General features: G+C 34.7%; 3 protein-coding genes across 5 annotated transcripts in view; all 3 read left to right on the top strand.

Annotated features, from left to right (window-relative positions):
- LOC125878283 (aspartate aminotransferase, chloroplastic) overlaps positions 1 to 16,443 on the top strand; it is a 936,263-nt gene that overhangs the window by 233,681 nt on the left and 686,139 nt on the right. The window lies entirely within an intron of this gene.
- On the top strand, positions 739 to 9,951 carry LOC125878275 (probable sucrose-phosphate synthase 1). Its single transcript, XM_049559492.1, has 13 exons — positions 739 to 926; positions 3,707 to 3,796; positions 4,585 to 4,823; positions 4,917 to 4,980; positions 5,126 to 5,824; positions 6,024 to 6,140; positions 6,285 to 6,416; positions 6,513 to 6,689; positions 7,393 to 7,446; positions 7,536 to 7,598; positions 7,714 to 8,622; positions 8,706 to 8,833; positions 9,409 to 9,951. The coding sequence occupies exons 1-13, from the start codon at positions 744 to 746 to the stop codon at positions 9,680 to 9,682; spliced, it is 3,129 nt and encodes a 1,042-aa protein (XP_049415449.1). The 5' UTR covers positions 739 to 743; the 3' UTR covers positions 9,683 to 9,951.
- Positions 13,503 to 15,732, top strand: LOC125842862 (replication protein A 70 kDa DNA-binding subunit B-like). Its single transcript, XM_049522151.1, has 8 exons — positions 13,503 to 13,589; positions 13,737 to 14,001; positions 14,083 to 14,167; positions 14,250 to 14,374; positions 14,463 to 14,544; positions 14,787 to 14,904; positions 14,998 to 15,155; positions 15,543 to 15,732. Exons 1-8 carry the CDS (start codon positions 13,503 to 13,505, stop codon positions 15,730 to 15,732), a joined length of 1,110 nt encoding a protein of 369 aa, XP_049378108.1.

The raw sequence follows: 16,443 nt of genomic DNA, 5'->3' as shown, positions 1-16,443 counted from the left end.
ACTTTGAGTATACAACTTCATATTATACAAAACATATGAACCCTATTCCTATTAATTCTCCACTCTTTACCCTCTCTTGCTCGCCTCTCTCCTCCCTCTCTCAATCTCGCTCTCCTCTCTCATCCATCTCCCAATCTCGCTCGCCAAATATATAAATACATATGTATATCTGTTACATATATATAATTATTTGACATATATACATATACTATTCGACAAATATACATATACAATTTGCCTCTCTCCACTCTACGCCCTCTCTCGCTCGCCTCTCTCCTCTCTCTAACATATAATTACGATTTTAGCAAACTATAGCTATGAATCATAGTTAAATTATTTTTGAGTGACTATATATGAAAATTCCCCAACCATTAAATGCTTTAATAGATGGGACCCAAAGAGTTCATGTAGTTAAAATATTAAATGCATACTAAAATTTAGTAATATTGTTTTGAAAAGGCTTTAACTTTGTTTTGAAAATAAAATGTTATTATAGTTTTTTATATGTTTCTGGCCAAAATTTTGTGTCAGTTTAGCAGTTACTCGGTCAAGATGTACCTCCTCTGTTGCCATTTATTTTGCAGTAACCATCGGGATCAGTGCTCTAACATTCTCTTTCTCTCACTCTCTCACACCCACCCACAATGCGTTACAATGCAAAAAAACACAAAGCAGAGGAGATTTCACATTGCACCCATCATGATGAATTGTTAAGATTTTGTTTGCAACATTTCACATTGTAAATGGCGGGAAACGAATGGATAAACAGTTACCTTGAGGCGATCCTGGACGTCGGTCCCCCGATCAATGATCCAAAATCCTCTCTCTTGTTAAGGGAAAGAGGTCGTTTCAGTCCAGCTCGTTATTTCGTTGAGGAAGTCATCACTGGCTTCGATGAAACCGATCTTCATCGCTCTTGGGTTCGCGTAAGTCATCCTTTATTCATTTTTTTTTTTTTCAGTTTTGCCGATTCCGGAGAATGTCTCTGCAGGATAGATCAGCATGTTTTTTTCCTTTTTTACTCAACAATTTCCAACAGTTTTATGTCACACTACCAATATCATTAAGAAAAGAAGAAATATTTTATCCAATTTCTGAATTGATTCAATGGCCTACAATGATTTTGTTAACTGTCATATACTTGGACCGGCAATTTTATAGTTCCATTTTTGAGAAAGTGGTGATTTTAGTCTTCGTCCCTTTGTAATTCGTTTAATACATTTGTTCTTCAAATAAAACAAGAGAGAAGTATCAAAAACACCCTTCTTAAACTTGACGCAAATTATTAGTTTCATTCTCGAACTATTGACAACCTTAAAAACACCCCCTTTACTTGACTAATTGAAGCTAAATACACCCCTGATCTTGCAACATTAGTGAAATACACTCCTAAATTCTCGTCAAGTTTAGGGTGTTTTCAACACTTCTCTCCATTTTTATTAAGAACTCCATGCTCATACAAGGGTTTGAGACCACTTGCTATGTCATGTTGCATATCGAGTGTGTATCAGGGGTGTATCTAAGTTTAGTTAGTCAAGTAGAGGGGTGTTTTTAAGGCAGTCAATAGTTCGAGGATGAAACAAATAATTTGGGTCAAGTTTAGAAGTGTTTTTGATACTTCTCTGGTAAAAGAAACATACATTTTGGACCCTCAACTAACAAAAGCAAATCAAGTCATCATCTCAAGCATAAAAATGAAAAAGATAAGTTTTGGACTTACACTTGATAAAGTTTGAGTTGGATAAGTTGAGTACTAATCTTAGTGACAAATTAGGCAAAGATCAAAATAGTGCCCAATTACATAGGCTTGTGATTTTGCCTCCATCAAGATTCAAGCCAAACAAATATAAAACTACTAATTTTCACAAATGAACCAGGACACTCATACCAACTGTAATATCAATGACACCCGTCGCCCACCTATGGTAAAGCAAAACAATAGATGCTAATTCTTCCCAACTGCAAAGACAACAATGTAAGCAGAAATAAGGAGACCACCTATTATCTTGATGGCAATGGGAAGTTCTACCGCTCTATGCTCTACCTTGTCATCTAAGCTGGTTAGGAGTGATTCACCCAATGCCATGTCCAGTGCTTGTTCATTCAAGAGAATCATCCCCACATCCCTAATTCAGGATGATCTGTCTGTATGCACAATGACCATCTCCGCCTAACCAATCACAAGGTCAACGTCAAGGACTTTGTGCTCCTCACCTATCACTTTTTCCCATTCATAGAAAATATTATGCTAATTTATGTTAGCTTGAGGAACCAAAATCTTGCATTTTGTTTAATTGAAGGTGAAATGCAATCAATCGGACAGCACATCGGCCATTGATTTCCCCATAAAGTTAAGAAATCAAATGATTTACCACTGTTTAGATCATTGCTATAGGACTTCAGCAGTAAACAATTTCACAGGATGATCTTTACGGTAATAACTTATCAGGCAACCTGAATTGGTTGCGGTGATAGAGTTTTTGTAGGAACCTTTCCACCTCATTGCATTTCCAATTCTACAAACATCTTCTCACAGACAGATATGGTTCTATCCCTTTTACGAACTTTGGCCAACATAACCCCTTTTGCACAGCATTGATAATTGAGAACAATTAATGGAATTCATCTATCTAGGTAGTTTGAGCCGAAATAGTATCTTGTTCCTAATCCCCTGAGAATTTAATAAGTCTTGAGGAATTTATCCTATCCAGTATGATGATGAATACAATGTTCTAACTTCATGATGTTGTAACCTCATCTGGAAATCAACCATATTGACTGCACCCATACTTCAGACAGATCGACTCAAAGTGCTCAATCTTCGAATGCCCAATCCCCCATCTGTAATCAGAGTCATGATCATCTTCATTCAACCAGGTGATACCCTGATCTCCATCCATTCCATCACATATGAAATTCCTCATTAGTTTCTTTAAGTTTTTACGGATTGAGGAGGGAATTGGAAACATGGAAGTAAAGTATGTGGAATAGATGCGAAGTGTTCCCTTAATTAGAGTGATCCATCCTTTTTGTTTTGATAGGTACTGTCCCCTTTTCCTTTGTCAATTTGGTGTAGTTTCGTTGTCTTGAAGTATGGTTTCAATGTTTCCTCTTGAAATAAGTCTAACTCAAAAGGATAAAACATGGGAAAATAGTGATAAAAATTGGTGGTTGAAAGTTTACAACAAGACTTCCTTTTGCTCTCCCGTTAGAAGGTTGTGTACTCGCCGGATATCCACTTTTAGAATTTTAGCCTTAAAGTAGATCAAAAGGTTATCTTTAACTGGTCTTTATAAAGGCCCTATTCAGCAAATTAATGGAAGTGTATTTATATTTACGTAAAGATATGCAAGTTGAAACAGATACTCCCTCCGGTCCATATTATTTAGTGCTTTTACCTTTTCATTTTGGTCTAAAATAAGTTTTTTTTAACTTAATCAAGAAGGTAATAATTTTATTCTTCAAAGGTATTTCATCTCATTGGAGTATGTTAATTCTGACAGATGTTTCATTGAGAATAATGGTTTGTTGCTTCGATAAGTAACTGTAATTATTTATCATACACCTTAAATATTTATTCTTTGTACTTATCCACTGAGAAAGATGTTAATCTGTTAGATTCTTTTTTCGTTGTTTTTGTATGGTCTAACTGTATTGGATATGCATTGACATGAGTATTAAGCAGGCCTCTTGAAATATGTCACAGGCTTCATCAATTCGGGATTCACAGGAGAGGAATACAAGATTGGAAAATATGTGCTGGAGGATTTGGAATTTGACTCGCAAGAAGAAACAGGTTCTTGTGGATATTATATCCCTGGCTTGTACTTAGGGTTGATGTGTTTTTTTTTTATTTCAAAAAGTTTGATTTCATTAGTTCGTTTTAATAGTTATTTGACTTCACATTATTGCATCACCTTTCAATGAGTTTATAACTGAAGGTCAATGATGGTTATTCTCTTAGTTGCGCGGACTCTTTACTTTTGATGCCGCACCTATTTCGGATTCTTCAAAAATACACTACTTTTGGCGAATCCGACACACACCCGTTGGCATTTTTGAAGAGTTCGAGCAACATAGGTTATTCTCACGTTAATGTAAAAGTGATTTTGTGTAATGTTTATTAGGGACTTCACCGATTCTATTTTGTACAGCACTCTACCACATTTTACTATATTTAAAACTTCACCTGTAATCTTTATGATGAATATGAAACTTTCTATTAAAGCCATAGCAATACCATTAATATTAATCATGCCAATTGTATGACATCTTTATTCCGTCTGTGTATGAAGTTCATTCAAGTTCAATTCAGAAGGAAAAAAATAGTAACCTGTTTTTGTCCAATGGCTTCCCTCCATAAAGAGTTACAAATTCGTACATTCATAATCTTAAGTCACTAAAAGGCGCCCAGCTGCTATGACAGTTTCCAAATTTTGGATTACACTGGATGGTGATTGCCCTCAGTTGCTGCCACTTGCTCTAGTTATTCTCAATGTGCTTGGTTACTGAGACATGCTAAGTCTAACATTGTTAATTGCTTCAATCATAAAGTAATGTGTGCCCTTGCTATGATACTTTCAGCTTGAAGGGGAAGAAGCTCAGCGTGTGGCGAAAAGGCATCGTGAGCGTGAAAGGGCACGGAGAGAAACAACTGTTGACATGTCAGACTTATCAGATGGAGAAAAGATAGACATTGTTGGTGACCTCTCAACTCATGGTGATAGTGTCCGAGGAAGAATGTCCAGGGTCAGCTCTGTGGATGCGATGGCAAATTGGGCTAATCAATACATGGAAAAGAAACTTTACATTGTGTTAATCAGGCACTGTTCTTCTCAGTTCCTGAGATCTTGTGTTTAAATATATTTCATACTTAATACATATATCAGTCTGTCTAACAGAAACCTTGCTTGCAGTCTTCATGGCTTGATAAGGGGAGAAAACATGGAGCTTGGTCGGGATTCTGACACTGGTGGCCAAGTATATTTTCTTTGTATAACACTTCGTGGGCACAGTTACTCATACACGCGTTACATTAATCCGCTATCTGTCCGAATTCTTTAATGCTCCGTGTCTGTTGTGTTTGTGTTTCTTGTGGTCGGTTTGAATCTTTCTTTCAACACAGGTCAAGTATGTTGTGGAATTAGCCAGAGCTTTAGGCATGATGCCTGGAGTTTATCGTGTTGATCTGTTGACAAGACAAGTGTCAGCACCTGATGTAGATTGGACCTATGGTGAACCAACAGAAATGATAAACCTAACAGACTCTTTAGATGCCATGCCTGAAGTAGGGGAAAGTGGTGGTGCCTACATCATCCGCATACCATTTGGTCCAAAAGATAAATATATCCCGAAAGAGTTACTTTGGCCTCATATTCCTGAATTTGTTGATGGTGCCCTTAGTCACATTGTTCAGATGTCGAAGGTTCTAGGAGAGCAAACTGGTAGTGGGCAGCCACTCTGGCCTGTTGCTATCCATGGACACTATGCAGATGCCGGTGAATCTGCTGCTCTTCTGTCAGGGGCTTTAAATGTACCGATGGTTTTGACTGGCCATTCACTTGGACGAGACAAGCTGGAACAACTACTAAAGCAAGGACGACAACCAAAAGAGGAGATAAATGCAACTTACAAAATAATGCGGCGCATAGAGGCTGAAGAGTTATCTCTTGATGTATCTGAGATGATAATTACTAGTACACGGCAGGAGATAGAAGAACAATGGAATCTCTATGATGGATTTGATCCAAAGTTAGAACGTAAACTCAGGGCAAGAACGAAACGCACTGTGAGTTGCTACGGCAGATTTATGCCTCGCGCAATGGTGAGACACTTAAATCTTTTTATTTAGACTAGTTCTGTATTCACTGTGTTAGGAATATCCTCTCTTTCTTTTCGTATACTCTTTGCTGATGACTTCTTGAATTTGTTGTTCTTGCATCATCCTTGCATCTTTTTCTTGTTCTTTTCTTTCCCTCTTCGTGTGTATATATTATACTAACTTAGTTATTTTACTTTGGCAGGTGATTCCTCCAGGAATGGAATTTCATCATATTATTCCACTCGAAGGTGACATGGATGGAGAAGTCGAAGGAAATGAACATAATGCTGGGAGTGCAGATCCACCCATTTGGTTGGAGGTTTCAATCATTATCTTCCTTGAATCCTTCATCTCCTAAATTGAAGATTTATGTGGCTCTTGTTTCTTTTTTGCTTCAACCATCTTGTTTAAAATTGTGCAGATTTGATGTTGGTTCTAACTCAAAACTATAATTCTTTGACAGATCATGCGCTTCTTTACCAATCCACACAAGCCTATGATACTTGCTCTTGCAAGGCCTGACCCAAAGAAAAACTTAATCACATTAGTCAAGGCATTTGGAGAGTGCCGACAATTGAGAGAGCTCGCAAACCTTGTAAATTTACAAATTCACCCTCCACTCATCAATATTCAGCCTATTATGCAGTTAATTGTTCTCTTTCTAATGTTCTTCTATTATGTTTCATTGCAGACATTAGTGATGGGAAATCGTGATGTAATTGATGAAATGTCCAGTACAAACTCATCTGTCCTTGTTTCAATAATTAAACTGATTGACAAGTATGATTTATATGGTCAAGTTGCGTATCCTAAGCATCACAAGCAATCTGATGTTCCTGAGATATATCGTCTGGCTGCAAAGTCAAAGGTAGAGCAGCAAATAACATAAATATCTGTGACATTTCCTGGTGTGAACTATTTGTGTAGCTTGTTCCCACATAATCTCTTTTGCCTACAGAACCTCCATTCTCTTATTTCTGATTGTACAGTGATTACCCCGAGTAACTGCCAGATTGAAGACACATGAATCACTTAATTGTTATTTCTTAATATAGACCACTCATTTATAGTGAATCGCGTGATGATACAACATATCCATGGTTAGTGTTAAACCTTTATCATGATCCAAAGATTACAGAATAAAAGAAACATAATATTCCTGCATTTTCCTTATCCTAGTATTTAGATGGAAGTTTTGGATTGTGGAACAGAAGGGAAAGTAGTTGCGGTAGTTGGAAGCGTCTGCTGCCTCAGTATTCATGAGGGATTGTGTCAAGACTTCTGCTTCAATTCCAGTGACCTGAGAATTGATTTCGAAACCTGTCTAATTCATGATAGACTGTAATTCTTAAGGTTACTATTATACTATGCGCTACGCATAGAAAACAGACACAAAATGAATAATGACAGAGTGAAAGGTGACAGACTGTGAAAGCCTTTCAATTTCATATCGACAGCAATGTTTTTCACTTAGTTATAGCAGCTGAAAAGGCCAAAAAAAGTGTTGACATCTCGTAATAAAGCATCTCATCTCTTTGTTAAATTCACTTGTAAATATCACAATTTTGCAGGGGGTTTTCATCAATCCAGCTTTCATTGAACCATTTGGACTCACTCTGATTGAGGTGCTTTTCTGATTTCCTCTTTTCGTAATTTCAGATTTACAATATGTATGCCAAGTCCATTTGCAAACTGATGTCTCCTATTCAAACAGGCAGCAGCTCATGGTCTTCCCATGGTTGCCACAAAAAATGGTGGTCCAGTTGACATTAACCGGGTTTGTCCTCTGATGGAGCCTACTTAATTGTTTCAAGGGTTTTTTTTTGTCCACTGGATTTAAATATAGACATGTCATGTTGGTTTTCGAGGACTTACCATTTACTTTGTTTCAGGTGCTTGACAATGGTTTGCTAGTTGACCCCCATGATCAACATTCTGTTGCTGATGCACTTTTGAAGCTAGTAGCTGATAAGCAGCTTTGGGCAAGATGTAGGGACAGCGGATTGCGAAATATACACCTCTTCTCTTGGCCAGAGCACTGCAAGACGTATTTATCGCGAGTGATGTCTTGCAAACAAAGGCAGCCAAAATGGAAACGAAATGAGGATGAATGCTCTGATTCAGAACCAGATTCACCTGAAGATTCCTTGAGAGATATTAAAGATCTGTCTTTAAGCTTGAAACTCTCATTGGACGGGGATAAAAATGAAAAGAGTGGTACTTCAGTGACTGCCCTAGATTTTGTGGAAAATGCCACAAAAAAGAAGAGTCAATTGGATAATATGGTCTCAACACTTCCAGTAAGTAAGTCCATGGAGAAAACAGAGCAAAGTAAATTTCAACTGTCAAGGAGAAGGAAGCTAATTGTAATTGCGGCGGATTGTGATACCCCAGCTGGTTTAGCTGATGTTACCAAAACAATTATTGAGACTGTCAAGAAGGCATCATCCATTGGTTTTATCTTGTCAACAGCCTTGACCATTAGTGAGGTGCAGTCATTTTTGGAGTTATCCAAGCTTAAACCACACGACTTTGATGCTTATATCTGCAATAGTGGTGGGGAAGTTTATTATCCATGTTTAAATTCTGAGGAGAAATGTTCAGGGCCTTCTTTTACTGTGGATTCAGATTATCAAACTCACATTGATTATCGTTGGGGTGGAGAAGACCTAAGGAAAACTATAATTCGTTGGGCAGATTCTCTAAATGACAAAGTTAAAAACAAAGCTGAGATAGCTATAAAGGAGATTGATTCAGCATCTGCACACTGCTTTTCTTTCAGAATAAATGATCAATCATTAGTAAGTTGACCTCCTCCAAAAAAGCATCTCAGTGTGACTCATTTAAGTAATCTAATGCTCTGAGATCTATTTCTTTTGTCTAGGTTCCTCCTGTGAAGGAAGTTAGGAGATTACTGAGAATTCAGGCGTTAAGATGCCATGCAATATATTGCCAAAGCGGTAGCAGGTTGAATGTCATCCCTGTTCTTGCTTCAAGATCACAAGCACTCAGGTCATTTCCTGCCTCTTTTCTTTCTAACAAATTAAAATTCTCACATTCCTTGCATCAAATTGTCAACCCAAGTCTTAATTATGACTATAAGGTTAGTTTAGGTAGGCAATATTTTTCTAAGGATATTGACTCTGCTACCACCTTTTTCCTTTGTTTTGTTAACTAAAGAAATGACTTCTTTTTTCTTTACATACAAGGGGAACAGCAACCAGTTCCAACTGTATTTTAGGTGGAAATACATGGTTAAAAAGTTCTACCATTTTTGATGAATCATATGCATCTTTTTTCATGCTGTCATCAACTTTCATTCATTTGCAAGTTTGTCCTCCCTTGTTTCTTTTAAGGGTCATTTGGTAGAGTGTATTAGTAAAAATAATGCATGTGACTAACTCTATGTATTAGTAATATCTTATTTGGTAAAAAATTTCAATATATGCATGTGTGTTGAGGTGTGTGTTACTAATACATGGAAATCCATGGTATTAGGGCTTTTAATATATGTATTAGCAAGATTAAAGAGACAATAGCCGCTGGCATTTGTAAAATCTATATTAATCATTAGACCTTATGTTCAGGTACATGTTCATTCGATGGGGCATTAACTTGTCAAATCTTGTGGTTTTTGCCGGAGAAAGTGGAGACACGGATTATGAATTATTGGTTGGAGGAGTACATAAAACTGTGGTGTTTAATGGAGTTTGCAGTGATGCTTCTAAAGTTCATTCAAACAGGAACTACCCTCTTGAGCATGTTTTGCCAGCCATGAATTCTAACATTGTTGAATGTGGAAGTTGCAGCAAGGAAGATATTAGTGTAGCGCTAAATAATCTTGGTTTTTCTAAGGAGTAGATGGCTATTTCTATTCAAATGTCTTGGTTGCTATGTGTGGTGGTGGAGCCAAGATTTTCGTTGAGGTGGTTAAAAAAAAACATGCTAAATAGAGCTGACAAATAAGTTGTACCAGATTTCAAACTAAAACATTGAGAAATGTTGCTAGCCAGATTCAAATCTGTGTGCCTACTAGTTTCTGAACCCCACAGCCACTGAACCAAGCCCCTTACTTGTGTTGAGTGGGTTCAATATTAAATATATAGACATAAAATACAGATTTGATCCTATATACATTGTGTAATTTTTCGATCATGAACTCCATGTAGATCCGCCCCTAGCTGTGCGATGTCAGTAGTCTCTTCAAGTTTTCTTATTTTTTTTTTGTTATACAGAATGAAATGAGTTCACAATCTGTTTGAATGAAGATAACAGAAGGTATGATGTTATTAGCAACCAAAGAAAAAGGATTTGGTATGTAGAAAATTCTGAACTTTAGGGGTTGGATTTGATTCCTAGAAGAAATTGTGCTAGTACATATATCTAAGTTTTTTCATCATTCTTGGAGGAGAAATCGTGCATTCTGATTGGAGCCTCTAAAGGGTACTGGGAGGTAAACCACGAGTCATTAATTTTTAAACGGAAAGTTCCAAATTTACAGTTGATATTGTTCAAATAACTCACGTTTATCCTTCATTTGCTTTTGATATAAATAATACCCTCTCTGTATGTTCTGGACCATAAATGTTTCTAAACTAAAAAAATATCCACGCGAGTCATTTAGATCACTGACATGGCAAAGAAAAGACTAAAATTGCCCTTGAATTACTGAAGATAGTCAATTTTATCCTCCATTTGTTTTTGGTATAAAAAATACCTTTGTTGTCTTATTTTTGGTGGATCTAATGGAAGCATTTTCTTTTATTGGATTTAATGGAATTATTTTCTTTTAATGTCAATGCTAGAATCTTTGTTAAAAGTTATAGCATAAACTATTTCTTCGAGTTCAAATGAGTTTAACTGTTGAGAAAACAAATAATCATATCATATCATATATTATTTTAAGTGGAAAGCTTCAAAGTAAAAAAGTTGAATTACCATTTTACCTTTATGCTAAATTCAAATGTTATAAAAATATTAAATTAATTAAACAGTAAATAGTAGAATTTCTATAATATTTTTAGTTGGTATACATGTGAGTAAATTAAATAGAAAAAAATTAAAAATAAAAGTTTTCCCTTTAAATAGATACATGTATGTGTTTCATCTTCCATATTAATTTATGTTTTTAATTAATATTTGTCTTTAATTTGTTGTAATACTTGACCTTTCAACTTTGTAAGTGAATCTTCATATTCCAAAACTATATTTTTCCCTATACATACAAATATTTCAATTAGTATTTTCATAGAAAGATTTATATGTGATACAATTTTTGTATGTGGAAGACTAGAGAAGCTTTAATCAAGTGAAGAAAATTTCAAGGTAAAAAAGTTGAATTATCATTTTACCCTTATGCTAAATTCAAATGTTATTAAAATATTTAATTAATTAAATAGTAGAATTTCTGTAATAATTTTAGTTGGTAAAAATGTGAGTAAATTAAATAGAAAATAAAAATAAAAATAACAACTATCCCTTTAAATAGATACATGTATGTGTTTCATCTTCCAAATTAATTTATGTTCTTAATTAATATCTGTCTTTAATTTTTGTAATACTTGACCTTTCAACTTTGTAAGTGAATCTTCATATTCCAAAGCTATATTTTTTCCTATAAATACAAGTCTTTCAATAGTATTTTCATAGAAAGATTTATATGTGATACAATTTTTGTGTGTGGAAGACTAGAGAAGCTTTAATCAAGTGAAGAAACTTTCAAGATAAAAGGATTTGTGTCAAGATTACAAGACATAATGTGATTATAGGGATGAATAACACTTTAATTACTAGAATATTGGAGCTTGATGTATTTGTTATTTTACTTATTTGCCGAGATTAGAACTATGATAAGACCACTCCATTTATGTAGTTGAATGTCACTTTCGTTAACTTGTCTTCCAAAACTTTCAACTCTTTTTTTATGGTCAAAGGTTGAATGTTTATTACTATAGCTTTGTTTCAATTTGCATTATCAATAAAAAGCAAGGAAACGATTGTCTTAAAGTTTTTCTATTTTTGTTGGTAGCCTTGTGCTAAACTTGCTTCTATATGTGATATTTTTTTTTTCTGTGTATTTGTAATTTCGTTCTAAGAATGTATTTGATTGAAGGGTATATTTTTTGCTATAGAATCATAAAAATAGTGTACAAGGCATGTAAAAACAGACAATTAATGCCTACAAGATATTCTAATTTTAAATTATTAATAATTACATTTTTTGCACCTTAGATTTTAAATATTTGTAAAGAATTATTCTTACATGTGCTAGTGGATAAAATCTATATTTTTTTAGACAATTTTTATTAAAATTATCATGAGATCCAAATCCCAAAGTCAAAAAAAGGATACACCAAAATGCTTAAGAAGTTAGAAGAGCTTTTAACCTCTGAGCATATAACTCCTAATATATTTTTAACAAAAAGTGTAAAATATATTTTAACAAACTTTTAATTATTATCGCTGCACTTTAATTTTTTAGTTTTTCCTTCTAATTAAGTTTTCTTATTTATAAATTTGAATTACTTAATTGCATTCTACTTAATGAGAAGAAGAATTTCATCTTTTACTAATTAGTGTCAAACATTTTATCGTCTTGAAATGTGTCTCCTGTAACTATTAATTTAATTTCAACATTTTTACTCTATTCTATGAGACAAGAGAGACATTTTAAGGAAGAATTTCAATATTTTTACTCTATTCTATGAGACAAGAAAGACATTTTAAGGAAGTTAATCATAAGGTAGTGAGCCTCTATGTTTGTATTTTGCTACTTTATTTTGTCTTTTAAAACAAATATAAAATTTATATATCAAAATTATAATTAGGGGAAGATTAAATGCAAAAAAAATCTTCTATGAATTAACTATACACTACAAACATTTATCATTTTACTTTTCATATTTTTATTGTAACTCAAATACTACTTTAAAAGAAATTATGTGATTTTTTAATAGTTCATATTCATCGTTATGGAGTACACGTGCAACACACGTGCCCATATACTATACTAATCTATATTACTTTAAAAACATCAACTCCTAACCTTAATGTTAAAATACTAAAATACCCCTATCCCACATTACATCCCCCGTGCTATATACATACACCCAATCGGAAACGCCACCAAATCACCCTGATAACTTTCAACATCCCTCTTCGCCCTCTATAAACGTCCATTGGCAAGCGACACCACTTCTGCCGCCTCCTCAGCGAAACAACACCTCCGTCCAGCAATAATCTGCCGCCTCCTCAACGAAACAACACGTCCGTCCAGCAATAACAAACAGTCGCACCCTACGACTTTCCCCTATTTCTATGCAGTTTAAACACTGGCACTCTAAAAAAAATTCAATCACATTGTCAACGCATCTGCTCTGCCTTTCAAACATAACAACTTATCATCTGTTGTGCGAATTCATTAACACATTGTAAGTTCTTCCCTTCTGAATGACATTCCGTTATTTTTGGAAAAAATTACACTCTTAAAGCAATATGAAACACATTCATATGGAATCCGTCACTTTGTTCCATCCCCTGGCAGCAACAACAACAGTCACATACCTACAGGGGCAATTTTATTTTTTTATTCAACTGGTTACTTACACTTTCTTGGCCATTCAGAAATAACATTATTGCACTCATGTCCTTAGGTACCTGTAGTCATCAAAGTTCAACCAACATGGTGACTGACTCGGAACTAGCAAAACAGTCTGTACTGATAAACAAGATACCCAAAAACTCTATTGATTTTGTGATTAGAGTCTTGGTTATTCGAAGAGGTTCAATAACACCTTATAAGAATTCAACAGAACAATCATATTAGTTGACGAAGAGGTAACAACATTGCCACTTTTACTTCCTCTATCGCACTGTTACTATTTGTTCTACTTATGCCATACCTTCTTAATAATAGGGCACAAAGATTCAAACAACGCTATTTAATAAGCATATCGAAACATGGAAGGACTTTTTGAAGCCAAATAAGAGTTACTACATTGCTAAAGGACGCTATGATCGTGTCAACCCCAACTACTCTTCTGTGCATAAAGAAGTTGAATTGGCCTTTACAGACAACACTGTCATAAAGGAGACCGACCATGAGGTTTCAACACAGAAATTTTTTGATGGTTTTTTATCATTAGACGCTGCTGATAACTTACCTAATGGTTCTATTCTAGGTAACTAAACAAACGTCAAAGTTGTTATTTTCATGCTCCATTACGTAAGTTCTATCGCTAATTTACACGAGCAATTTCCAGACTTGATTTGCGTCTTAGTTTCGGTGAATCCCATCATTCAAAATGCAACTTCGAAGAGACGAGAAATAGTTGTTACAAATGAGTTGTAAGTTTTGCTGATTCATAATCAAACATCTATATAAATATATGCCGGTGCCCTGATTTTTTAATTCTAACTGATACTGTAGGATAGAGCCTACAACTATAACTCTTTGGGGCGATTTTGCTGAAAATGACGGTGCATTCCTTGAAAAGCTTAAAGACGATAAGCCTATACTCGGCTTATGTGACGTTAGAGTTTCAATCTATAAAGGTATCCAAGCGTCTAATGTAGCCGCTCAACGACTATAAACTGACTACCGCTCCTGTTTGTAAACATTTACATTTCTTTCTCATACTAGGCCGATTTGGGATCTCTACAATTCCTGTGAGCAACGTCTTAATCAATCCAATTTTCCAAAAAGCAATAGACCTTCGAGCCTGGTACGTTACCTTATTCACAAATGTGTTCAGCACAGTTACTTTTACCCTACTGGCAAAACATATGCTCAAACTACACTTCACTATTGTAGCCAAATGAAATCAAACGTTGCTCTAAAACGACATAATCCCTCTATTATCATTGTTCTGCAGTTACATATACCCATATACCTGAAAAACATATGCACTGAACATACCTCACTCTTAATGGCTCGCACCACTAACTAACCTCATTGTATATACAGGCGCGAAATCATAGAGGCTGACAACAAAGATATTATAGTAGCACCAACTAAGGCAATGAGAAGAGCTATAGAAGTTCCGTTGGACCATATTCTCGATGGGTTGTTGGCTGAATCGCAGGTACATACTAATCGATAATCCACCCCTCTATAAATAAAATTCAGGTGCATTTTTAACATATATTCACAAATATGGTATATTGGTGCTTTGCAGGATTCTATGTACAAGTTCAAAGCAACGATTGTAGACATACTCAATAAAGATGAGCCATGGTATTTGTCGTGCAAAACATGCCGCAAGAAAGTCCAAGTTATAAAAGAGGCTGCAGGTTGTACTAATTGCAACATTGATAATGTAGAATATGCAATGAGGTTAGACTCTGTTAAAACTCCATTAAACATCTACTCCTTACAAAACACAAACTTTTCATATTAAATTTTAACCCCTATGTTAAAGATACTGCTTACGACTTGAAGTGTGTGGTGGAGAAAAACGTGCTCGAGTCGTACTTTTTGAAGCGGCTAATAATTTACTAGGCTGCAATGTGCAAGAGTACATACAAACAACCTCAATAAAGGTATGAAATTTATTGATAGAGTTCACTGAATTCACGTTTTAATTACATAATATCATGTGTACCTTACTGATAAACTTCAAACTAACATATTCAATTGTTTATATCTTATAAAGAAGGAAGAATGTCACTACTATCGCAAATTGGTGTTGAGTAAAGACAAACAATTCAACTTCCTTGTCAGAATTGATTTGACAGATGCAAACCCCCGTAGTAGCTTAATTGCCGAAGAAATACATCAACTAGAAGATGAAACACCAATTATCCTGGAAGAAGAAGTCAGATCAGTGAGGAAGTACAGGAAGAGGGCTAAGAAAACCACAAATGCAGCGGCCCAAATCAACCAAAAGAAACCCAAAGCCGCTAAAGATTAGACGTCTTTCTAAATTATGTAACTAAACAATGTGTTGCTTATACCGTATAACCAATGTCTGTATCTTATTATCTATTTATGTGTGAAATTCATATGTGTTATTTGTATATATAGCCTCTACTCCATATTACCTTCTTCCATAGACAACACTTTTCCAATGGCTACCACAGACTCCCCAAACAAACTATGGTTATCCACCTGAGGATGCTTACAAATCTATTATGGTTCATATGTACAACGATTATTTCCCAGGAAGATTGAATACTATTAAATTTGCATACCATTGCAGAAAAAAGTAACTTCATGCCAGTATACTTATAAATAAATAATACACACTGTTATATTTCCTTAATCTAAACATTTTGCAATATACTTTGAAATTTTTTATAGATTTAAGGATAAAGTAAAGTCGGAGTTTTTAATAATACATTCAAATTTGATCTATGAATTTAAAATTTAATTAATTAGCACAAATACCTATTCACTAAACATCACATTTATTATTAATCTTCATAATACCAAAGAAGCAGAAGTTGTTTGAATAATGTTTGGTGTCTTTTACGACATATCCTCACTTTACATTTAGATTAGGGTAACATTTCAACAACATTCTGTTTTTATATAAATCAAAACACTATCTATGAGACTATATGTATTTTTTCTACTAAAAAATAATTCAAATTAGTTATTTTTAAATTGAAAAATTATTACA

The sequence above is a fragment of the Solanum stenotomum genome, chromosome 10, assembly GCF_019186545.1.
Source record: "Solanum stenotomum isolate F172 chromosome 10, ASM1918654v1, whole genome shotgun sequence".
NCBI lineage: Eukaryota > Viridiplantae > Streptophyta > Magnoliopsida > Solanales > Solanaceae > Solanum > Solanum stenotomum.
This window is presented reverse-complemented; position numbering and strand designations above follow the sequence as displayed.

Coding starts and splice junctions, on each gene's coding strand:
- LOC125878275 (XM_049559492.1), top strand. CDS start 744: ATGGCGGGAAACGAATGGATAAACAGTTACCTTGAGGCGATCCTGGAC. Junction 4,981..5,125: donor ATTCTGACACTGGTGGCCAA/GTATATTTTCTT, acceptor CTTTCAACACAG/GTCAAGTATGTTGTGGAATT. Junction 8,623..8,705: donor GAATAAATGATCAATCATTA/GTAAGTTGACCT, acceptor TCTTTTGTCTAG/GTTCCTCCTGTGAAGGAAGT.
- LOC125842862 (XM_049522151.1), top strand. CDS start 13,503: ATGGTGACTGACTCGGAACTAGCAAAACAGTCTGTACTGATAAACAAG. Junction 13,590..13,736: donor ATTTTGTGATTAGAGTCTTG/GTTATTCGAAGA, acceptor TCTTAATAATAG/GGCACAAAGATTCAAACAAC. Junction 14,375..14,462: donor TAGAGTTTCAATCTATAAAG/GTATCCAAGCGT, acceptor TTCTCATACTAG/GCCGATTTGGGATCTCTACA.